Below are 25594 nucleotides of genomic sequence, written 5' to 3'. Positions count from 1 at the left end.
AGATGGGATAATGGTTTTGATGTGAGCCATGACCAGCCTTTCAAAGTGATGGTTGTCTTTTGCACCTCCATTCTATCCATTATATTTCTACAATTGATAGTTATTAATCCACAGCTGAGAATATCTGGAATGATCCTGTTTTCCATTTGTTGTTTTTCTTGCCCTCCAGGTGAGACATGTCATAGGATGTGGTGTGGCAGGCTGACTGTGCATCCTGTGGTTTCCTGGGTGTGTGTGAGTGGGATTTGTCCTAACAACGTTCTTGTGGGAGAGCTTTGTCCCAACATTCCTACAGGGCTCATCACTGACCATCCCTTAGGGCAGTAGTGTCCATGGAAAAACACATGTTTGTAAAGCACACTAAGTACTACCAGAGAGTTTTTAGCACCATCTTCGGTCTTATTCATTTCATTGAATCTCTCATTTCCTTTCTGTCTTTTAGTCGATAAATCCATGCTAAAAAGTCATTAATCATATACACGCTGTTTTCATAGACTTTTCTGGGGAGTTTTGCCTGGCATATTTACATGAGGTAAAATGCTTAAAATCCTTTCTCTTAATTTCCACAGTGTACATAGTGATCCTCTCTAAAAGAGACTAATTCATTTAGCCTTCAGGGTTTATTTGTACTGGGCCAAATTAGAATTATTGCAGAGAAAAGTCCAGTTGTAAACTGCCTGGGGAGAGAAAGCACTATAATATAATCATTCACAGGTCTTAAGGCACACTGGGACTATTTGCAAACATATATACTGGGTTTGATGAGGCTGCAGAGACGTTACATAGAGCCAGTGGAATGTGCAGCATGTCTGAGCCAGTGTGTGTGTGTGTGTGACAAGGCTTGGCCCACATGCACGGAGTTGGCCTTTAACCCTAACAAGTCATAATAAGGCAGTTGGATGGCAGCGTTACAACAGCTGTTGAAACAGGGACCTGTCCAAAACACTCCATGTCAGGGACTGGAGGACGCAATAAAAACAGGAAATGAAAAGTGGGTTGAGATGGAGGTAATGGGAGAAGGGAATGAAAAGAGAGATGGAGGGATGGAGGTTAGGGACAGAGAGGTGAGAGGTCAGAGAGAATAAGCACAACAGAAAATAATGTGTATGCAACCTTACAGCCGACAAACCAGAAAACCCCAAATACATTTCTAAAGATATCACACCAAGATAATGTTGGTGAGGAGGAAGAGGAGACAAGGGATGACAATCAAAAACCCATGTAAACAAATAAAACAAAAACATGGGAGAGAAACAATAGAGAAAAATGTGATAAGAAGGTTCAAATGTGGGAAACTGCACTACTATATTTAGGAAGGCGAGAGCTCTGTATAATATAAATAAATTAAATGATTGTCTTTGAGTGTTGCTATGACACCCGTCAGTTCCACAGCCCCCGGTTATTTTGTGATCACTGCATTGTGGGAGAGCTGATGATGACCGCTCCCTCAATTAATGCTGCAACCATGGTAACAGGTCAGCTTGACTGTGTGTAGAGAGACATTGCTACCTGTCTCTGGGTCTTACAGTGTTATGTAACTAACAGTTGTGACCTCAAATGCACCTTATCATGGTGATTTACCATGGTGATTCTTTCAACTTTAACATACAACCATTTACATAAAATCCTGCTCGAATATCCTTTAAACTGGCCAAAGATTGTGAAATATTTATTCCTGAATCTTCAACATCCTGAAAACCTTGAATCTGGAGGTTTAAAATAGACAACACTACAGATAACAGCCCACTGTGTGAGAACTCTGAACACTGAACCTTTTTGACGTGAGTCATGCAGCAAAACACATTGCTTGAGAGACTGCAACATTACAGTCTACAGCAGAATCTGGATCTTAGCTGCACGGGTCAGCCAGTGAAACACTGTACTGGTTCATAGCAAGAGAATGGTGTAAGAGGAACCAAAAACCATGCATAGCAATAGCATAGCACTTAGAATGAATCTCCAATACATTGCTTCATTGTAAGTAGTATGCTAATGGAGCCATTGGAACAGAGAGGTGGGTGTGATGCAGGCATTCTTAGTAAGGGACTGCATTCTCATCTCTACTAACCCAGTTTGAGCAGCCATCCCTCTCTGTCTGGGTTGAAGAACGTGTGAGTTAGGTCGTTCCCATCATCCTCTGGGATCTTAAAGGGTTCACTCTTAATGCTCTCATAGAGATTCTGGAGAGGAGAGAGAGGGATGAGGAGGGAGTGATGGAGAGAGAGAAGGAGAGAGAGGGATGAGGAGGGAGTGATGGAGAGAAGGAGAGAGAGGGATGAGGAGGGAGTGATGGAGAGAAGGAGAGAGAGGGATGAGGAGGGAGTGATGGAGAGAGAGAAGGAGAGAGAGAGGGACGAGGAGGGATCAATGGAGAGAGGAAAGAGAGAGGGATGAGGAGGGAGCAATGGAGAGGGGAAAGAGAGAGGGATGAGGATGGAGTATTGGTATTGGAGAGAGAGAAGGATGAGGAGGGAGTGATAGAGAGAAGGATGAGGAGGGAGTGATGAGGAGGGAGTGAGAGAGAGAGAGAGAGACAGAGAGAGAGAGAGAGAGAGAGATGGTGATGGGGGAAAGGCGGTGAAAGCATTAGTGTTAAACTCCTACCACTTGAACAGCCACTTCCTGCATCTTCTAACAGCCATCCCAGTCCATAACTAAATCAACAGTGCATAAAACATGACAGAACAAGATTCTATGAAGGACTTGTTAGAAAAGGAAAGTGTTGGAGGGTGTGCTCATTCATAGGGGCTGAAACTGGGTGTTAAATACTTGGGACACTTTTGACAATCTGAGTTACAACTTTGAGAACTGTTGGGAGAGAAAGGAACAACAAGCCAACTGCAAGAAGTGTTATGTGTGTGCCCTTTGAACTGTGGTTGAGCTGAAGGCTGTGTGATTATCTCTCTGAGCTTGTTAGATAATAATGTTCATCATTAGCATTACTGGCCTGAAAGAACAGCACATTAGATGAGCTAGCATTTTGCTACAGTATCACCCTTGATAGAAGAGAGTAAAGCTTCTACGTGACGTGGGAGAAACACAAACACACACTCATCAACCATATCCAACCCCCCCCCCCCCCCCACTCCACACACCAAACACACACTCATCAACCATATCCAACCCCCCCCCCCCCCCCCCCCACTCCACACACCAAACACACACTCATCAACCATATCCAACCCCCCCCCCACTCCACACACCACACACACACTCATCAACCATATCCAACCCCCCCCCCCCCCCCACTCCACACACCAAACACACACTCATCAACCATTCCACACACACACTCATCAACCCCCCCCCCCCACTCCACACACCAAACACACACTCATCAACCATATCCAACCCCCCTCCCCCCACTCCACACACCAAACACACACTCAACCATATCCACCCCCCCCCCCCCCCCACACTCCACACACCAAATACACACTCATCAACCATATCCAACCCCCCCCCCCCCCCCCCCACTCCACACACCAAATACACACTCAACCATATCCAACCCCCCCCCCCCCCCCCCCCCCACTCCACACACCAAACACACACTCATCAACCATATCCAACCCCCCCCCCCACTCCACACACACACTCATCAACCATATCCACACACCACTCCACACACCAAATACACACTCATCAACCATATCCAACCACCCCCCCCCCCCACTCCACACACCAAACACACACTCATCAACCATATCCAACCCCCCCCCCACTCCACACATCCATCAACCATATCCAACCCCCCCCCCACTCCACACACCAAACACACACTCATCAACCATATCCAACCCCCCCCACTCCACACACCAAACACACACTCAACCATATCCAACCCCCCCCACTCCACACACCAAACACACACTCAACCATATCCAACCCCCCCCACTCCACACACCAAACACACACTTATCAACCATATCCAACCCCCCCCCCACCCCCACTCCACACACCAAACACACACTCATCAACCATATCCAACCCCCACTCCACACACCAAACACACACTCATCAACCATATCCAACCCCCCCACTCCACACATCAAACACACACTCTCACCCTGAGTAGGTCCTCTGGCAGGTCTCCTCCCTCGTTGATGCCTCTGTTCATGGAGATGAATCTCTCTACGGGGGGCTTGTCTCTGACGTTGGGGTTGTGGAGGCTGGTATTCAACATGATGATGGCGAAGGACAGGACATAACATGTGTCTGGGGAGGACAGCAGGGATAGGTGGTGTGAAGTGTGTGTTTGGGGGGGTTGAGTGTGTGTGTGTGTGTGTGTGTGTGTGTGTGTGTGTGTGTGTGTGTGTGTGTGCACCGCTATGACTTTGCGATCATGACTCTACCACCCACTTCCCCCACCACCCCACTCTGTTCTATAACCCCTGGCCGTTTTAACCTGGTGTGTGTCAGGGCACCAGTCCCCAGGGGGATGCAGCAGAAGCAGCTATAACTAAGTCAGCGTGTCACCACTGCAACACATCCATATTCATGAGGCCAAGACCACATATCAACCCACCACTGGTTACTGGGACAGGGGACACAACACTGCAGATAGAACATAGAGCTGACATGACACAATATCATATACGTCCTAGACAATACATTTCTCTACAGAGACAACGTGTGGCCTGAGCGTGCCTCACTAGTCACTAATGACCCTCTGTTATTGACCAGTGATCAAAGTCCTTATTAGAGGAGCCATGCAAGTAGTGATGACACAGCAACAATGAACCGCAAGTCTGTCAGCAACAAAGTGCATTAAGTCATCGGACAGAGAGTCAAGTACCGACTGATAGTGAGTGATTCTAGAAATGTGAGTGTACCGGTATTTGGGTTTTTAATCGTTATAGCAATTCAAGACTTCCTTTTTCACAAACTGACGCATTGATCTAAGGCAGGGGTGGTCTGGCGCTGCTCTTTATGACAGGGTCTGTCCATCGTGTGTGTGTGTGTGTGTGTGTGTGTGTGTGTGTGTGTGTGTGTGTGTGTGTGTGTGTGTGTGTGTGTGTGTGTGTGTGTGTGTACCTGTGGATTGGAAGACACCGGGGTTGCAGGAGCAGTACCGCGAAGCGAAGGCCTCCATCATACGATCGATCTTCTGAGCCTCACCAGGCAGTCTGAAACTCCACAGAAACTGTCTACACTAGCAGAGAGAAAGATAGAGAGAGAGAGCGAGAGAGAGAGGATAGAACACAGGAAAAACAAATGAGAAAGAAAACAGAGGCTCCAAAAGTGTATTGAAAGCAGCAGGACATCATTATAAAGTGTATTGAAAGCAGCAGGACATCATTATAAAGTGTATTGAAAGCAGCAGGACATCATTATAAAGTGTATTGAAAGCAGGACATCATTATAAAGTGTATTGAAAGCAGCAGGACATCATTATAAAGTGTATTGAAAGCAGCAGGACATCATTATAAAGTGTATTGAAAGCAGCAGGACATCATTAGAAAGTGTCTTGAAAGCAGGACATCTTTATAAAGTGTATTGAAAGCAGCAGGACATCATTATAAAGTGTATTGAAAGCAGCAGGACATCATTATAAAGTGTATTGAAAGCAGCAGGACATCATTATAAAGTGTATTGAAAGCAGCAGGACATCATTATAAAGTGTATTGAAAGCAGCAAGACATCATTATAAAGTGTATTGAAAGCAGCAGGACATCATTATAAAGTGTCTTGAAAGCAGCAGGACATCATTAGAAAGTGTCTTGAAAGCAGGACATCATTATAAAGTGTATTGAAAGCAGGACATCATTATAAAGTGTATTGAAAGCAGCAGGACATCATTATAAAGTGTCTTGAAAGCAGCAGGACATCATTATAAAGTGTATTGAAAGCAGCAGGACATCATTATAAAGTGTATTGAAAGCAGCAGGACATCATTATAAAGTGTATTGAAAGCAGCAGGACATCATTATAAAGTGTATTGAAAGCAGCAGGACATAATTATAAAGTGTATTGAAAGCAGCAGGACATCATTATAAAGTGTATTGAAAGCAGCAGGACATCATTATAAAGTGTATTGAAAGCAGCAGGACATCATTATAAAGTGTATTGAAAGCAGCAGGACATCATTATAAAGTGTATTGAAAGCAGCAGGACATCATTATAAAGTGTATTGAAAGCAGGACATCATTATAAAGTGTATTGAAAGCAGGACATCATTATAAAGTGTATTGAAAGCAGCAGGAACTCATTATAAAGTGTATTGAAAGCAGCAGGACATCATTATAAAGTGTATTGAAAGCAGCAGGACATCATTATAAAGTGTATTGAAAGCAGCAGGACATCATTATAACGTGTCTTGAAAGCAGCAGGACATCATTATAAAGTGTCTTGAAAGCAGGACATCTTTATAAAGTGTATTGAAAGCAGCAGGACATCATTAGAAAGTGTATTGAAAGCAGCAGGACATCATTATAAAGTGTATTGAAAGCAGGACATCATTATACAGTGTATTGAAAGCAGCAGGACATCATTATAAAGTGTATTGAAAGCAGCAGGACATCATTATAAAGTGTATTGAAAGCAGCAGGACATCATTATAAAGTGTATTGAAAGCAGCAGGACATCATTATAAAGTGTATTGAAAGCAGCAGGACATCATTATAAAGTGTATTGAAAGCAGCAGGACATCATTATAAAGTGTATTGAAAGCAGCAGGACATCATTATAAAGTGTATTGAAAGCAGCAGGACATCATTATAAAGTGTATTGAAAGCAGCAGGTGTATTGAAAGCAGCAGGACATCATTATAAAGTGTATTGAAAGCAGCAGGACATCATTATAAAGTGTATTGAAAGCAGCAGGACATCATTATAAAGTGTATTGAAAGCAGCAGGACATCATTATAAAGTGTATTGAAAGCAGCAGGACATCATTATAAAGTGTATTGAAAGCAGCAGGACATCATTATAAAGTGTATTGAAAGCAGCAGGACATCATTATAAAGTGTATTGAAAGCAGCAGGACATCATTATAAAGTGTATTGAAAGCAGCAGGTGTATTGAAAGCAGCAGGACATCATTATAAAGTGTATTGAAAGCAGCAGGACATCATTATAAAGTGTATTGAAAGCAGCAGGACATCATTATAAAGTGTATTGAAAGCAGCAGGACATCATTATAAAGTGTATTGAAAAGCAGGACATCATTATAAAGTGTATTGTATTGAAAGCAGCAGGACATCATTATAAAGTGTATTGAAAGCAGCAGGAACTCATTATAAAGTGTATTGAAAGCAGCAGGACATCATTATAAAGTGTATTGAAAGCAGCAGGACATCATTATAAAGTGTATTGAAAGCAGCAGGACATCATTATAACGTGTCTTGAAAGCAGCAGGACATCATTATAAAGTGTCTTGTATTGAAAGCAGCAGGACATCATTATAAAGTGTATTGAAAGCAGCAGGACATCATTATAAAGTGTATTGAAAGCAGCAGGACATCATTATAAAGTGTATTGAAAGCAGGACATCATTATACAGTGTATTGAAAGCAGCAGGACATCATTATAAAGTGTATTGAAAGCAGCAGGACATCATTATAAAGTGTATTGAAAGCAGCAGGACATCATTATAAAGTGTATTGAAAGCAGCAGGACATCATTATAAAGTGTATTGAAAGCAGCAGGACATCATTATAAAGTGTATTGAAAGCAGCAGGACATAATTATAAAGTGTATTGAAAGCAGCAGGACATCATTATAAAGTGTATTGAAAGCAGCAGGACATCATTATAAAGTGTATTGAAAGCAGCAGGACATCATTATAAAAAGCAGCAGGACATCATTATAAAGTGTATTGAAAGCAGCAGGACATCATTATAAAGTGTATTGAAAGCAGCAGGACATCATTATAAAGTGTATTGAAAGCAGCAGGACATCATTATAAAGGGTATTGAAAGCAGCAGGACATCATTATAAAGTGTATTGAAAGCAGCAGGACATCATTATAAAGTGTATTGAAAGCAGCAGGACATCATTATAAAGTGTATTGAAAGCAGCAGGACATCATTATAAAGTGTATTGAAAGCAGGACATCATTATAAAGTGTATTGAAAGCAGCAGGACATCATTATAAAGTGTATTGAAAGCAGCAGGACATCATTATAAAGTGTATTGAAAGCAGCAGGACATCATTATAAAGTGTATTGAAAGCAGCAGGACATCATTATAAAGTGTATTGAAAGCAGCAGGACATCATTATAAAGTGTATTGAAAGCAGCAGGACATCATTATAAAGTGTATTGAAAGCAGCAGGACATCATTATAAAGTATATTGAAAGCAGCAGGACATCATTATAAAGTGTATTGAAAGCAGCAGGACATCATTATAAAGTGTATTGAAAGCAGCAGGACATCATTATAAAGTGTATTGAAAGCAGCAGGACATCATTATAAAGTGTATTGAAAGCAGCAGGACATCATTATAAAGTGTCATGAAAGCAGGACATCATTATAAAGTGTATTGAAAGCAGCAGGACATCATTATAAAGTGTATTGAAAGCAGCAGGACATCATTATAAAGTGTATTGAAAGCAGGACATCATTATAAAGTGTATTGAAAGCAGCAGGACATCATTATAAAGGGTATTGAAAGCAGCAGGACATCATTATAAAGTGTATTGAAAGCAGGACGACATCATTATAAAGTGTATTGAAAGCAGGACATCATTATAAAGTGTATTGAAAGCAGCAGGACATCATTATAAAGTGTATTGAAAGCAGCAGGACATCATTATAAAGTGTATTGAAAGCAGCAGGACATCATTATAAAGGGTATTGAAAGCAGCAGGACATCATTATAAAGTGTATTGAAAGCAGGACATCATTATAAAGTGTATTGAAAGCAGGACATCATTATAAAGTGTATTGAAAGCAGCAGGACATCATTATAAAGTGTATTGAAAGCAGCAGGACATCATTATAAAGTGTCAGTGTATTGAAAGCAGCAGGACATCATTATAAAGTGTATTGAAAGCAGCAGGACATCATTATAAAGTGTATTGAAAGCAGCAGGACATCATTATAAAGTGTATTGAAAGCAGCAGGACATCATTATAAAGTGTATTGAAAGCAGCAGGACATCATTAGAAAGTGTCTTGAAAGCAGGACATCTTTATAAAGTGTCTTGAAAGCAGGACATCTTTATAAAGTGTATTGAAAGCAGCAGGACATCATTATAAAGTGTATTGAAAGCAGCAGGACATCATTATAAAGTGTATTGAAAGCAGCAGGACATCATTATAAAGTGTATTGAAAGCAGCAGGACATCATTATAAAGTGTATTGAAAGCAGCAGGACATAATTATAAACTGTATTGAAAGCAGCAGGACATCATTATAAAGTGTATTGAAAGCAGCAGGACATCATTATAAGTGTATTGAAAGCAGCAGGACATCATTATAAAGTGTATTGAAAGCAGCAGGACATCATTATAAAGTGTATTGAAAGCAGCAGGACATCATTATAAAGTGTATTGAAAGCAGCAGGACATCATTATAAAGTGTATTGAAAGCAGCAGGACATCATTATAAAGTGTATTGAAAGCAGCAGGACATCATTATAAAGTGTCATGAAAGCAGGACATCATTATAAAGTGTATTGAAAGCAGCAGGACATCATTATAAAGTGTATTGAAAGCAGCAGGACATCATTATAAAGTGTATTGAAAGCAGGACATCATTATAAAGTGTATTGAAAGCAGCAGGACATCATTATAAAGGGTATTGAAAGCAGCAGGACATCATTATAAAGTGTATTGAAAGCAGGACGACATCATTATAAAGTGTATTGAAAGCAGGACATCATTATAAAGTGTATTGAAAGCAGCAGGACATCATTATAAAGTGTATTGAAAGCAGCAGGACATCATTATAAAGTGTATTGAAAGCAGCAGGACATCATTATAAAGGGTATTGAAAGCAGCAGGACATCATTATAAAGTGTATTGAAAGCAGGACATCATTATAAAGTGTATTGAAAGCAGGACATCATTATAAAGTGTATTGAAAGCAGCAGGACATCATTATAAAGTGTATTGAAAGCAGCAGGACATCATTATAAAGTGTCTTGAAAGCAGCAGGACATCATTATAAAGTGTATTGAAAGCAGCAGGACATCATTATAAAGTGTATTGAAAGCAGCAGGACATCATTATAAAGTGTATTGAAAGCAGCAGGACATCATTATAAAGTGTATTGAAAGCAGCAGGACATCATTATAAAGTGTATTGAAAGCAGCAGGACATCATTAGAAAGTGTCTTGAAAGCAGGACATCTTTATAAAGTGTCTTGAAAGCAGGACATCTTTATAAAGTGTATTGAAAGCAGCAGGACATCATTATAAAGTGTATTGAAAGCAGCAGGACATCATTATAAAGTGTATTGAAAGCAGCAGGACATCATTATAAAGTGTATTGAAAGCAGCAGGACATCATTATAAAGTGTATTGAAAGCAGCAGGACATCATTATAAAGTGTATTGAAAGCAGCAGGACATCATTATAAAGTGTATTGAAAGCAGCAGGACATCATTATAAAGTGTATTGAAAGCAGCAGGACATCATTATAAAGTGTATTGAAAGCAGCAGGACATCATTATAAAGTGTATTGAAAGCAGCAGGACATCATTATAAAGTGTATTGAAAGCAGCAGGACATCATTATAAAGTGTATTGAAAGCAGCAGGACATCATTATAAAGTGTATTGAAAGCAGCAAGACATCATTATAAAGTGTATTGAAAGCAGCAGGACATCATTATAAAGTGTCTTGAAAGCAGGACATCATTATAAAGTGTATTGAAAGCAGCAGGACATCATTATAAAGTGTATTGAAAGCAGCAGGACATCATTATAAAGTGTATTGAAAGCAGCAGGACATCATTATAAAGTGTATTGAAAGCAGCAGGACATCATTATAAAGTGTATTGAAAGCAGCAGGACATCATTATAAAGTGTATTGAAAGCAGCAGGACATCATTATAAAGTGTATTGAAAGCAGCAGGACATCATTATAAAGTGTATTGAAAGCAGCAGGACATCATTATAAAGTGTATTGAAAGCAGCAGGACATCATTATAAAGTGTATTGAAAGCAGCAGGACATCATTATAAAGTGTATTGAAAGCAGCAGGACATCATTATAAAGTGTATTGAAAGCAGCAGGACATCATTATAAAGTGTATTGAAAGCAGCAGGACATCATTATAAAGTGTATTGAAAGCAGCAGGACATCATTATAAAGTGTATTGAAAGCAGCAGGACATCATTATAAAGTGTATTGAAAGCAGCAGGACATCATTATAAAGTGTATTGAAAGCAGCAGGACATCATTATAAAGTGTATTGAAAGCAGCAGGACATCATTATAAAGTGTATTGAAAGCAGCAGGACATCATTATAAAGTGTCTTGAAAGCAGGACATCTTTATAAAGTGTATTGAAAGCAGCAGGACATCATTATAAAGTGTATTGAAAGCAGCAGGACATCATTATAAAGTGTATTGAAAGCAGCAGGACATCATTATAAAGTGTATTGAAAGCAGCAGGACATCATTATAAAGTGTATTGAAAGCAGCAGGACATCATTATAAAGTGTATTGAAAGCAGCAGGACATCATTATAAAGTGTATTGAAAGCAGCAGGACATCATTATAAAGTGTATTGAAAGCAGCAGGACATCATTATAAAGTGTATTGAAAGCAGCAGGACATCATTATAAAGGACATCATTATAAAGTGTATTGAAAGCAGCAGGACATCATTATAAAGTGTATTGAAAGCAGCAGGACATCATTATAAAGTGTATTGAAAGCAGCAGGACATCATTATAAAGTGTATTGAAAGCAGCAGGACATCATTATAAAGTGTATTGAAAGCAGCAGGACATCATTATAAAGTGTATTGAAAGCAGCAGGACATCATTATAAAGTGTATTGAAAGCAGCAGGACATCATTATAAAGTGTATTGAAAGCAGCAGGACATCATTATAAAGTGTATTGAAAGCAGCAGGACATCATTATAAAGTGTATTGAAAGCAGCAGGACATCATTATAAAGTGTATTGAAAGCAGCAGGACATCATTATAAAGTGTATTGAAAGCAAGGACATCATTATAAAGTGTATTGAAAGCAGGACATCATTATAAAGTGTATTGAAAGCAGGACATCATTATAAAGTGTATTGAAAGCAGCAGGAACTCATTATAAAGTGTATTGAAAGCAGCAGGACATCATTATAAAGTGTATTGAAAGCAGCAGGACATCATTATAAAGTGTATTGAAAGCAGCAGGACATCATTATAACGTGTCTTGAAAGCAGCAGGACATCATTATAAAGTGTCTTGAAAGCAGGACATCTTTATAAAGTGTATTGAAAGCAGCAGGACATCATTAGAAAGTGTATTGAAAGCAGCAGGACATCATTATAAAGTGTATTGAAAGCAGGACATCATTATACAGTGTATTGAAAGCAGCAGGACATCATTATAAAGTGTATTGAAAGCAGCAGGACATCATTATAAAGTGTATTGAAAGCAGCAGGACATCATTATAAAGTGTATTGAAAGCAGCAGGACATCATTATAAAGGGTATTGAAAGCAGCAGGACATCATTATAAAGTGTATTGAAAGCAGCAGGACATCATTATAAAGTGTATTGAAAGCAGCAGGACATCATTATAAAGTGTATTGAAAGCAGCAGGACATCATTATAAAGTGTATTGAAAGCAGCAGGACATCTTTATAAAGTGTATTGAAAGCAGGACATCATTATAAAGTGTATTGAAAGCAGGACATCATTATAAAGTGTCTTGAAAGCAGGACATCATTATAAAGTGTATTGAAAGCAGCAGGACATCATTATAAAGTGTCTTGAAAGCAGCAGGACATCATTGAAAGCAGCAGAAAGTGTCTTGAAAGCAGGACATCATTATAAAGTGTATTGAAAGCAGCAGGACATCATTATAAAGTGTATTGAAAGCAGCAGGACATCATTATAAAGTGTATTGAAAGCAGCAGGACATCATTATAAAGTGTATTGAAAGCAGCAGGACATCTTTATAAAGTGTCTTGAAAGCAGCAGGACATCATTATAAAGTGTATTGAAAGCAGGACATCTTTATAAAGTGTATTGAAAGCAGCAGGACATCATTATAAAGTGTATTGAAAGCAGGACATCTTTATAAAGTGTCTTGAAAGCAGCAGGACATCATTATAAAGTGTATTGAAAGCAGGACATCATTATAAAGTGTATTGAAAGCAGCAGGACATCATTATAAAGTGTATTGAAAGCAGGACATCATTATAAAGTGTCTTGAAAGCAGGACATCATTATAAAGTGTATTGAAAGCAGGACATCATTATAAAGTGTCTTGAAAGCAGGACATCATTATAAAGTGTATTGAAAGCAGCAGGACATCATTATAAAGTGTCTTGAAAGCAGCAGGACATCATTAGAAAGTGTCTTGAAAGCAGGACATCATTATAAAGTGTATTGAAAGCAGGACATCATTATAAAGTGTATTGAAAGCAGCAGGACATCATTATAAAGTGTATTGAAAGCAGCAGGACATCATTATAAAGTGTATTGAAAGCAGCAGGACATCATTATAAAGTGTATTGAAAGCAGCAGGACATCATTATAAAGTGTATTGAAAGCAGCAGGACATCATTATAAAGTGTATTGAAAGCAGCAGGACATCATTATAAAGTGTATTGAAAGCAGCAGGACATCATTATAAAGTGTATTGAAAGCAGCAGGACATCTTTATAAAGTGTATTGAAAGCAGGACATCATTATAAAGTGTATTGAAAGCAGGACATCATTATAAAGTGTCTTGAAAGCAGGACATCATTATAAAGTGTATTGAAAGCAGCAGGACATCATTATAAAGTGTCTTGAAAGCAGCAGGACATCATTAGAAAGTGTCTTGAAAGCAGGACATCATTATAAAGTGTATTGAAAGCAGCAGGACATCATTATAAAGTGTATTGAAAGCAGCAGGACATCATTATAAAGTGTATTGAAAGCAGCAGGACATCATTATAAAGTGTATTGAAAGCAGCAGGACATCTTTATAAAGTGTCTTGAAAGCAGCAGGACATCATTATAAAGTGTATTGAAAGCAGGACATCTTTATAAAGTGTATTGAAAGCAGCAGGACATCATTATAAAGTGTATTGAAAGCAGGACATCTTTATAAAGTGTCTTGAAAGCAGCAGGACATCATTATAAAGTGTATTGAAAGCAGGACATCATTATAAAGTGTATTGAAAGCAGCAGGACATCATTATAAAGTGTATTGAAAGCAGGACATCATTATAAAGTGTCTTGAAAGCAGGACATCATTATAAAGTGTATTGAAAGCAGGACATCATTATAAAGTGTCTTGAAAGCAGGACATCATTATAAAGTGTATTGAAAGCAGCAGGACATCATTATAAAGTGTCTTGAAAGCAGCAGGACATCATTATAAAGTGTCTTGAAAGCAGGACATCATTATAAAGTGTATTGAAAGCAGGACATCATTATAAAGTGTATTGAAAGCAGCAGGACATCATTATAAAGTGTCTTGAAAGCAGCAGGACATCATTATAAAGTGTATTGAAAGCAGCAGGACATCATTATAAAGTGTATTGAAAGCAGCAGGACATCATTATAAAGTGTATTGAAAGCAGCAGGACATCATTATAAAGTATATTGAAAGCAGCAGGACATCATTATAAAGTGTATTGAAAGCAGCAGGACATCATTATAAAGTGTATTGAAAGCAGCAGGACATCATCATTATAAAGTGTATTGAAAGCAGCAGGACATCATTATAAAGTGTATTGAAAGCAGCAGGACATCATTATAAAGTGTATTGAAAGCAGCAGGACATCATTATAAAGTGTATTGAAAGCAGCAGGACATCATTATAAAGTGTATTGAAAGCAGCAGGACATCATTATAAAGTGTATTGAAAGCAAGGACATCATTATAAAGTGTATTGAAAGCAGCAGGACATCATTATAAAGTGTATTGAAAGCAGCAGGACATCATTATAAAGTGTCTTGAAAGCAGGACATCTTTATAAAGTGTATTGAAAGCAGCAGCAGGACATCATTATAAAGTGTATTGAAAGCAGCAGGACATCATTATAAAGTGTATTGAAAGCAGCAGGACATCATTATAAAGTGTATTGAAAGCAGCAGGACATCATTATAAAGTGTATTGAAAGCAGCAGGACATCATTATAAAGTGTATTGAAAGCAGCAGGACATCATTATAAAGTGTATTGAAAGCAGCAGGACATCATTATGTATTGAAAGCAGCAGGACATCATTATAAAGTGTATTGAAAGCAGCAGGACATCATTATAAAGTGTATTGAAAGCAGCAGGACATCATTATAAAGTGTATTGAAAGCAGCAGGACATCATTATAAAGTGTATTGAAAGCAGCAGGACATCTTTATAAAGTGTATTGAAAGCAGGACATCATTATAAAGTGTATTGAAAGCAGGACATCATTATAAAGTGTCTTGAAAGCAGGACATCATTATAAAGTGTATTGAAAGCAGCAGGACATCATTATAAAGTGTATTGAAAGCAGCAGGACATCATTATAAAGTGTATTGAAAGCAGCAGGACATCATTATAAAGTGTATTGAAAGCATCAGGACATCATTATAAAGTGTATTGAAAGCAGCAGGACATCATTATAAAGTGTATTGAAAGCAGCAAGACATCATTATAAAGTGTATTGAAAGCAGCAGGACATCATTATAAAGTGTATTGAAAGCAGCAGGACATCATTATAAAGTGTATTGAAAGCAGCAGGACATCATTATAAAGTGTATTGAAAGCAGCAGGACATCATTATAAAGTGTATTGAAAGCAGCAGGACATCATTATAAAGTGTATTGAAAGCAGCAGGACATCATTATAAAGTGTATTGAAAGCAGCAGGACATCATTATAAAGTGTATTGAAAGCAGCAGGACATCATTATAAAGTGTATTGAAAGCAGCAGGACATCATTATAAAGTATATTGAAAGCAGCAGGACATCATTATAAAGTGTATTGAAAGCAGCAGGACATCATTATAAAGTGTATTGAAAGCAGCAGGACATCATTATAAAGTGTATTGAAAGCAGCAGGACATCATTATAAAGTGTATTGAAAGCAGCAGGACATCATTATAAAGTGTCATGAAAGCAGGACATCATTATAAAGTGTATTGAAAGCAGCAGGACATCATTATAAAGTGTATTGAAAGCAGCAGGACATCATTATAAAGTGTATTGAAAGCAGGACATCATTATAAAGTGTATTGAAAGCAGCAGGACATCATTATAAAGGGTATTGAAAGCAGCAGGACATCATTATAAAGTGTATTGAAAGCAGGACGACATCATTATAAAGTGTATTGAAAGCAGGACATCATTATAAAGTGTATTGAAAGCAGCAGGACATCATTATAAAGTGTATTGAAAGCAGCAGGACATCATTATAAAGTGTATTGAAAGCAGCAGGACATCATTATAAAGGGTATTGAAAGCAGCAGGACATCATTATAAAGTGTATTGAAAGCAGCAGGACATCATTATAAAGTGTATTGAAAGCAGCAGGACATCATTATAAAGTGTATTGAAAGCAGCAGGACATCATTATAAAGTGTATTGAAAGCAGCAGGACATCATTATAAAGTGTCTTGAAAGCAGCAGGACATCATTATAAAGTGTCTTGAAAGCAGGACATCATTATAAAGTGTCTTGAAAGCAGGACATCATTATAAAGTGTATTGAAAGCAGGACATCATTATAAAGTGTATTGAAAGCAGCAGGACATCATTATAAAGTGTCTTGAAAGCAGCAGGACATCATTATAAAGTGTATTGAAAGCAGCAGGACATCATTATAAAGTGTCTTGAAAGCAGCAGGACATCATTATAAAGTGTATTGAAAGCAGCAGGACATCATTATAAAGTGTATTGAAAGCAGCAGGACATCATTATAAAGTGTATTGAAAGCAGCAGGACATCATTATAAAGTGTATTGAAAGCAGCAGGACATCATTATAAAGTGTATTGAAAGCAGCAGGACATCATTATAAAGTGTATTGAAAGCAGCAGGACATCATTATAAAGTGTATTGAAAGCAGCAGGACATCATTATAAAGTGTATTGAAAGCAGCAGGACATCATTATAAAGTGTATTGAAAGCAGCAGGACATCATTATAAAGTGTATTGAAAGCAGCAGGACATCATTATAAAGTGTATTGAAAGCAGCAGGACATCATTATAAAGTGTATTGAAAGCAGCAGGACATCATTATAAAGTGTATTGAAAAGCAGGACATCATTATAAAGTGTATTCAAAGCAGGACATCATTATAAAGTGTATTGAAAGCAGGACATCATTATAAAGTGTATTGAAAGCAGGACATCATTATAAAGTGTATTGAAAGCAGGACATCATTATAAAGTGTATTGAAAGCAGGACATCATTATAAAGTGTATTGAAAGCAGCAGGACATCATTATAAAGTGTATTGAAAGCAGCAGGACATCATTATAAAGTGTATTGAAAGCAGCAGGACATCATTATAAAGTGTATTGAAAGCAGCAGGACATCATTATAAAGTGTATTGAAAGCAGCAGGACATCTTTATAACGTGTATTGAAAGCAGGACATCATTATAAAGTGTATTGAAAGCAGCAGGACATCATTATAAAGTGTATTGAAAGCAGCAGGACATCTTTATAAAGTGTATTGAAAGCAGGACATCATTATAAAGTGTATTGAAAGCAGGACATCATTATAAAGTGTATTGAAAGCAGGACATCATTATAAAGTGTATTGAAAGCAGCAGGACATCATTATAAAGTGTATTGAAAGCAGGACATCATTATAAAGTGTATTGAAAGCAGCATGACATCATTATAAAGTGTATTGAAAGCAGGACATCATTATAAAGTGTATTGAAAGCAGCAGGACATCATTATAAAGTGTATTGAAAGCAGCAGGACATCTTTATAAAGTGTATTGAAAGCAGGACATCTTTATAAAGTGTATTGAAAGCAGGACATCATTATAAAGTGTATTGACTGCACATTATCAATAATAAATACTACTATATTATTTTGTTTAAATGTGATGAACAGCTGGGAATCTTAGTCCAGTAATATGCAGAAACAGCTCACCGTAAAGCCTGTACGAGGTTGAGATCTGCAAACTCATGAAGGTCTACGAACGCCTGCAACACCTTGAGGTTGAAGTCGTCCCTGGGATGGGGAACATACAGTGTGTCAGGTTCTCAGATTCAGGTCAGGAAATGTCTGGTATTCAGTGTTAGTCAAGATCAGTCTAGCACTTCCAAAAGCAGAACTATTAGAGGTAAAGTGTGTTTCAATCCTTATAGGAACTGAAATGTCTGTTAGGGGAGAGGCCCTTTTTAAACCCAACTCCACCCCTTCTCTAGATTATGACTCTATCAAACCATTATGCAATATGATAAGATTGCAGGTCGTAATAAATTGCTATTTGTTTGTGCATTCAACCAACTTAACACACAAGATGTTGTTGCTTTCTTAAGGGCCTTTTCTAAAGAAAACGATCTATCCCAGCCACAGAGCCAGCCTCAGACTCTGCTCTGTCCATTTGCTACACAGGTTGTTTTGACAGTCACATCCCTGCGAGGTGGCCCACGTGTCGTAGATATGAAACACATGTAGCCAGGCAGAGCAGATCTCTGTTTTACAGGCATGGCCCCTTGTCTACTGTCGCCGCTGTGCTCCGTAAATCCAGACAATCCATTTCCCAAGGCTTTATGCCCGGGCTTATACACGCACAGAGGGAGAAATCTCCCTGAGAGATGGACAGAGTGTAGGAAAGAGAGAGGGAGAAATATCCCTGAGAGATGGACAGAGTGTAGGAAAGAGAGAGGGAGAAATCTCCCTGAGAGATGTACAGAGTGTAGGAAAGAGAGAGGGAGAAATCTCCCTGAGAGATGGACAGAGTGTAGGAAAGAGAGAGGGAGAAATCTCCCTGAGAGATGGACAGAGTGTAGGATAGAGAGAGGGAGAAATCTCCCTGAGAGATGGACAGAGTGTAGGATAGAGAGAGGGAGAAATCTCCCTGAGAGATGGACAGAGTGTAGGAAAGAGAGGGAGAAATCTCCCTGAGAGATGGACAGAGTGTAGGAAAGAGAGGGAGGGAGAGAAGGGAGAAAGAGGTAGAGGGGGAAAGAGGGAGAGCGAGATGAAAACAGAGGAGGTTAGAGCAGTGTGTTTGTTACCTCTCTCCTAAGTAGTCCCCTATGACAGTTTTGTTGAGGCCCTCTCCTTTGTAGAGGAACTGGGATACGTCCTCAGGAGTGTGCTGGAGAAGGTCGTTCTCCAACAGAAACTGGATCCCCTGGAAGACACACACAGTTTGCTTAGCACTCCAAGCTACACACACACACACACACACACATGGTTATCTGTTTTGACCTGAAGGAGAGCTAGGAGGCGTTACAACAAGTCATTAATACAGATAACACAACATACAGACAGATAACACAACATACAGATAACATCTTTGATGGCCATGGTTTATAGTGTAACCTTTTCTACATGGCTAAAGGAGGCATAACAGGTACACATCTAAGTTTCTATCTGTTTTTATAGAAATCAGAAAACATTCAATAACACCAGATTAACATCAGTGCAAGTGGGTAAACCATGTATTTAGCATGGATTGCATGGACTTTAGACAAACCTTTTTGGGGTCCATGTTGAATTTCTTCCTTCCCATGGCGATCTGTTTATTTCTTTGTGTTGATTTACTGTGATTGGACAGAGCAGAGAGATCCATCAGCTCTCTAGAACAGGTGTGGCATTATCAACAACTGACGCTGGTATTTGTTCACCAGGTCAACTGTCACATTTGTCTACTTCGTACAGTATTTATCCAGGATACTGAACGGTATTGTGGTGAGTTAGTGAGTTTACACGGTTAGTTTACATAGGGCTGGGTTCAGGAGAAATTCAGCTGGATTCAGTTATTACTGTTCCAAGACAGCTATGAACATGAGAATGTAATGATCCTCTAAAAACAAGGATCTTTGACTTGTCTTTCCATTTGGACTGTAACATCAACCATGTAGGTTGTTGCACCGACTAACTGATTAGCAGGAGAAACTCAATCTAACTCAAACTCAGTCTAATGAAAAATGAATGAAAACCATATGCCTTTCTTTGTGTTCATATGTGTGTGTGTGTGTGTGTGTGTGTGTGTGTGTGTGGTGTGTGTGTGTATTATTGCATGTGTGTATACTGTGTTCTCCCTGTGTCCTAAAATAGCTTGAACCATTCCCCAGCTGCACCTAAGACACACACACTAACACACACTCTCTCCACCTCATCACCAATGAGCCCTGAACAGCCAATCAGTTGTCAGTCCCTGAATAGGAGCGGTTGTGGGGCGTTTATCAACTGTTTGGCAGAGGGGACGGCTCAGCTCCACAAACAAAGATGGATTATTAACCCTCACTGGGACAGGTGTGTGGCTGGACGACTTGGAGAGGAGAAGGGAACAGCAGCTAGGAGGGGGGAGGGGTGTTGAAGGGGGGGTGTTACGCACCTTTCCCCCACGCAGGTTAGCTGCTCGATCTCAGTCATCACCTCTGCAATCTCAAACTTCAACCGCTGCCAACAGGATTAGAGGGAGAATTAGCTGGGTTGAATTCACAACTGAACTCTAGTTGTTTTAGCAGTGCATTATAAATCAACAAACAGATTCAATGTAAGTGGTTAGAGTCAAAGTAACATTTTAGCCACCCACATAAAGTCATATCATATCAAGGGTGACTGATATCTTTATAAAAAATATTAAATCTTGACATTTCTTTTCATTTTCTTGACTCACCTCAATGTCATCCAGTAGCTCTTTTTTCCTGCGTCGTATGTTTGACAGCTCATCTCTCTCTTCCAAGGAAAGGTCTTCAGGTACTGTGAAAGAGAGAGATGTAAGTATGGAATTAAGATACACACATAGTCAGACACTTCCATGGATGAAGATGCGATAGCTAGTGTGCTGTAAAACAACACACAAGGCTGACGAACCACAGATCTAGGATCAGATTAGTGTACCCCAATGCTAAACCTAACCATTAGGGGGATGGAAAAACATCTGATCCTGGATCTGTTGTTAGGGACACGTTCCAGTTCCACCTACTAGTAAAACAACACATCACTCTATAGCAGTATACTGGAACTTCTGAGAGCTCTTGACTTCCTCTCTGGCAAAAGGAAAACTCCTCCATGAATTACAACCAAACCGCCCAGGACCTTGGACCCCCCCCCCCACACACACCAGCGCTGAACATCTGCTAAAACGTGCATCGTCCAATATTAGTTCTCAGATAGTCTGCTTCCTCATTTGAGGTAATTAGTACCACTGAGATATCTGGGCCAAATGCTAGCCCACTTTTCTCTCACTCACTCACTCACTCTCACACACTCTCACACACACACACACACACACACACACACACACACACACACACACACACACACACACACACACACACACACACACACACACACACAGACTATACTGTATGTGAACTGAGCACCCAGTGGTAAATCATACAGACTGACATTTACACGTGTTCTACTCAATAAGGAGTCTCCCCAGTCCGTCCTGCTTATCCCTCAGTTTACCAGCAGCACGTACATCAACCTTCCTCCCCAGACCTCTCTCTGAGGACGTCCTCCTCACCACCTCCCTGTTAGAAAGCAGGCAGAGGCAGGCATGCTCAGGCTCACAGGATGTAGGTCATTCTCACATCAAGAGCCGTGGCAGAGAGTGGAGGGGGATAGGGGGGGGGGGGGGTGGAGGGGGGGGATTAAATCCCAGCTGATTCATAGAGCAGCTTTACGATTCAGATTGTTTCTCTTCTCTCTTTCCATTGTCAATAGCTATTGACGTCTTTTTTTCTCTCTCCGTAAAGACAAAAAGAGATACCACGGACCATTAAGTCGGGATGGGATGGCATTGTGGTACTCAACTCTCGGTGGCTTCTTATCATGGATGAGCAGCCAATCAGAGCCAAATGCAGATGGTAGACAGAGGAAAAGGATCTCAGAAGTGGTGATCATTCTCTCTCACGGCCGAGTGGACCCACTCAAAGCCTCTGACTGACTTCTACATAAATGAAACAGAGAGATAGATGAAGGGAGAGGGAGAGAACACGGAGTGTACAAAACATGTTGCCCTCAGAACAGCCTCAATTCATCAGGGGCATGGACTCCAAGGATGCTGGCCCATGTTGACTCCAATGCTTCAGAAAGTTGTTTAAAGTTGGCTGGATCATTCTTGATACACACAGGAAACTGTTGAGCATGAAAAGCCCAGCAGCATTGCCGTTCTTGACACACTGAAACCAGTGTGCCTGGCACCTACTACCATACCCTGTTCAAAGGCACTGAAATATTTTGTCTTGCGCATTCCCCCTCTGAATGGCACACATACAATCCATGTCTCATCCTTCTTTAATATGTCTTCCCCCCTTCATCTACACTGATTGAAGTGGATTTAACAAATGGGGGTGCAACCCAATATTAGGAAGGTGTTCCTAATGATTTGTCCACTCAGTGTAGCGAGAGGGGAGAAATAAATAGAGTAGATACAGAGAGAGGAAAAACAAATAGAGTAGATAAAGAGAGCGAGGATAAATAAAAAGAGTAGATACAGAGAGAGAGGAGAAATAAATACAGTAGATACAGAGAGGAGAAATAAATAGAGTAGATATAGAGAGAGAGGAGAAATAAATAGAGTAGATACAGAGAGGATAAATAAATAGAGTAGATACAGAGAGAGAGGAGAAATAAATAGATACAGAGAGAGAGGATAAATAAATAGAGTAGATACAGAGAGGAGAGAAAAGAGAGAAGAGATATATACTAGACAGCTAGAGAGAAGAGATATATTTATTTTTTATTTTACCTTTATTTAACTAGGCAAGTCAGTTAAGAACAAATGCTTATTTTCAATGACGGCCTAGGAACAGTGGGTTAACTGCCTGTTCAGGGCCAGAACGACAGATTTGTACCTTGTCAGCTCGGGGGTTTGAACTTGCAACCTTCCGGTTACTAGTCTAACCACTAGGCTACCCTGCCGCTAGAGAGTGAGATAAATACTAGACAGCTAGAGAGTGAGATATATACTAGACAGCTAGAGAGTGAGATATATACTAGACAGCTAGAGAGAGAGATATATACTAGACAGCTAGAGAGTGAGATATATACAGTGCCTTGCGAAAGTATTCGGCCCCCTTGAACTTTGCGACCTTTTGCCACATTTCAGGCTTCAAACATAAAGATATAAAACTGTATTTTTTTGTGAAGAATCAACAACAAGTGGGACACAATCATGAAGTGGAACGACATTTATTGGATATTTCAAACTTTTTTAACAAATCAAAAACTGAAAAATTGGGCGTGCAAAATTATTCAGCCCCCTTAAGTTAATACTTTGTAGCGACACCTTTTGCTGCGATTACAGCTGTAAGTCACTTGGGGTATGTCTCTATCAGTTTTGCACATCGAGAGACTGAATTTTTTTCCCATTCCTCCTTGCAAAACATCTCGAGCTCAGTGAGGTTGGATGGAGAGCATTTGTGAACAGCAGTTTTCAGTTCTTTCCACAGATTCTCGATTGGATTCAGGTCTGGACTTTGACTTGGCCATTCTAACACCTGGATATGTTTATTTTTGAACCATTCCATTGTAGATTTTTCTTTATGTTCTGGATCATTGTCTTGTTGGAAGACAAATCTCTGTCCCAGTCTCAGGTCTTTTGCAGACTCCATCAGGTTTTCTTCCAGAATGGTCCTGTATTTGGCTCCATCCATCTTCCCATCAATTTTAACCATCTTCCCTGTCCCTGCTGAAGAAAAGCAGGCCCAAACCATGATGCTGCCACCACCATGTTTGACAGTGGGGATGGTGTGTTCAGCTGTATTGCTTTTACGCCAAACATAACGTTTTGCATTGTTGCCAAAAAGTTCAATTTTGGTTTCATCTGACCAGAGCACCTTCTTCCACATGTTTGGTGTGTCTCCCAGGTGGCTTGTGGCAAACTTTAAACAACACTTTTTATGGATATCTTTAAGAAATGGCTTTCTTCTTGCCACACTTCCATAAAGGCCAGATATGTGCAATATACGACTGATTGTTGTCCTATGGACAGAGTCTCCCACCTCAGCTGTAGATCTCTGCAGTTCATCCAGAGTGATCATGGGCCTCTTGGCTGCATCTCTGATCAGTCTTCTCCTTGTGTGAGCTGAACGTTTAGAGGGACGGCCAGGTCTTGGTAGATTTGCAGTGGTCTGATACTCCTTCCATTTCAATATTATCGCTTGCACAGTGTTCCTTGGGATGTTTAAAGCTTGGGAAATCTTTTTGTATCCAAATCCAGCTTTAAACTTCTTCACAACAGTATCTCTGACCTGCCTGGTGTGTTCCTTGTTCTTCATGATGCTCTCTGTGCTTTTAACGGACCTCTGAGACTATCACAGTGCAGGTGCATTTATACGGAGACTTGATTACACACAGGTGGATTGTATTTATCCTCATTAGTCATTTAGGTCAACATTGGATCATTCAGAGATCCTCACTGAACTTCTGGAGAGAGTTTGCTGCACTGAAAGTAAAGGGTCTGAATAATTTTGCACGCCCAATTTTTCAGTTTTTGATTTGTTAAAAAAGTTTGAAATATCCAATAAATGTCGTTCCACTTCATGATTGTGTCCCACTTGTTGTTGATTCTTCACAAAAAAATACAGTTTTATATCTTTATGTTTGAAGCCTGAAATATGGCAAAAGGTCGCAAAGTTCAAGGGGGCCGAATACTTTCGCAAGGCACTGTACTAGACAGCTAGAGAGTGAGATATATACTAGACAGCTAGAGAGAGAGAGATATACTAGACAGCTAGAGAGTGAGATATATACTAGACAGCTAGAGAGTGAGATATATACTAAACAGCTAGAGAGTGAGATATATACTAAACAGCTAGAGTGAGAGAGATATACTAGACAGCTAGAGAGTGAGATATATACTAGACAGCTAGAGAGTGAGATATATACTAGACAGCTAGAGAGTGAGATATATACTAAACAGCTAGAGAGTGAGATATATACTAAACAGCTAGAGTGAGATATATACTAGACAACTAGAGAGTGAGATATATACTAGACAGCTAGAGAGTGAGATATATACTAGACAGCTAGAGAGTGAGATATATACTAAACAGCTAGAGAGTGAGATATATACTAAACAGCTAGAGTGAGATATATACTAGACAGCTAGAGAGTGAGATATATACTAGACAGCTAGAGAGTGAGATATATACTAGACAGCTAGAGAGTGAGATATATACTAGACAGCTAGAGAGTGAGATATATACTAGACAGCTAGAGAGTGAGATATATACTAGACAGCTAGAGAGTGAGATATATACTAGACAGCTAGAGAGAGAGATATATAGACAGCTAGAGACAGCTAGACAGCTAGAGAGAGATATATACTAGACAGCTAGAGAGTGAGATATATACT

At 39.4% G+C, this 25594-nt stretch overlaps 1 protein-coding gene across 1 annotated transcript in view; it reads right to left on the bottom strand.

Annotated features, from left to right (window-relative positions):
* LOC139365138 (cytohesin-3) overlaps positions 1-25594 on the bottom strand; it is a 60396-nt gene that overhangs the window by 8999 nt on the left and 25803 nt on the right. Inside the window, exons 2-9 of the mRNA XM_071102550.1 lie at positions 20903-20985; positions 20618-20682; positions 19754-19820; positions 19290-19408; positions 18196-18276; positions 5038-5150; positions 4070-4218; positions 2069-2180 (exon numbers count right to left, since the gene is read on the bottom strand). Coding sequence (XP_070958651.1) covers positions 2069-2180; positions 4070-4218; positions 5038-5150; positions 18196-18276; positions 19290-19408; positions 19754-19820; positions 20618-20682; positions 20903-20985 — 789 coding nt within the window. The remainder of the gene's footprint in view (positions 1-2068; positions 2181-4069; positions 4219-5037; positions 5151-18195; positions 18277-19289; positions 19409-19753; positions 19821-20617; positions 20683-20902; positions 20986-25594) is intronic.

Source organism: Oncorhynchus clarkii, chromosome 13 (assembly GCF_045791955.1).
Source record: "Oncorhynchus clarkii lewisi isolate Uvic-CL-2024 chromosome 13, UVic_Ocla_1.0, whole genome shotgun sequence".
Classification (NCBI taxonomy): Eukaryota; Metazoa; Chordata; class Actinopteri; order Salmoniformes; family Salmonidae; genus Oncorhynchus; species Oncorhynchus clarkii.
The sequence above is the reverse complement of the archived record's forward strand: the minus strand, read 5'-3'. Positions and strand labels throughout refer to the sequence as shown.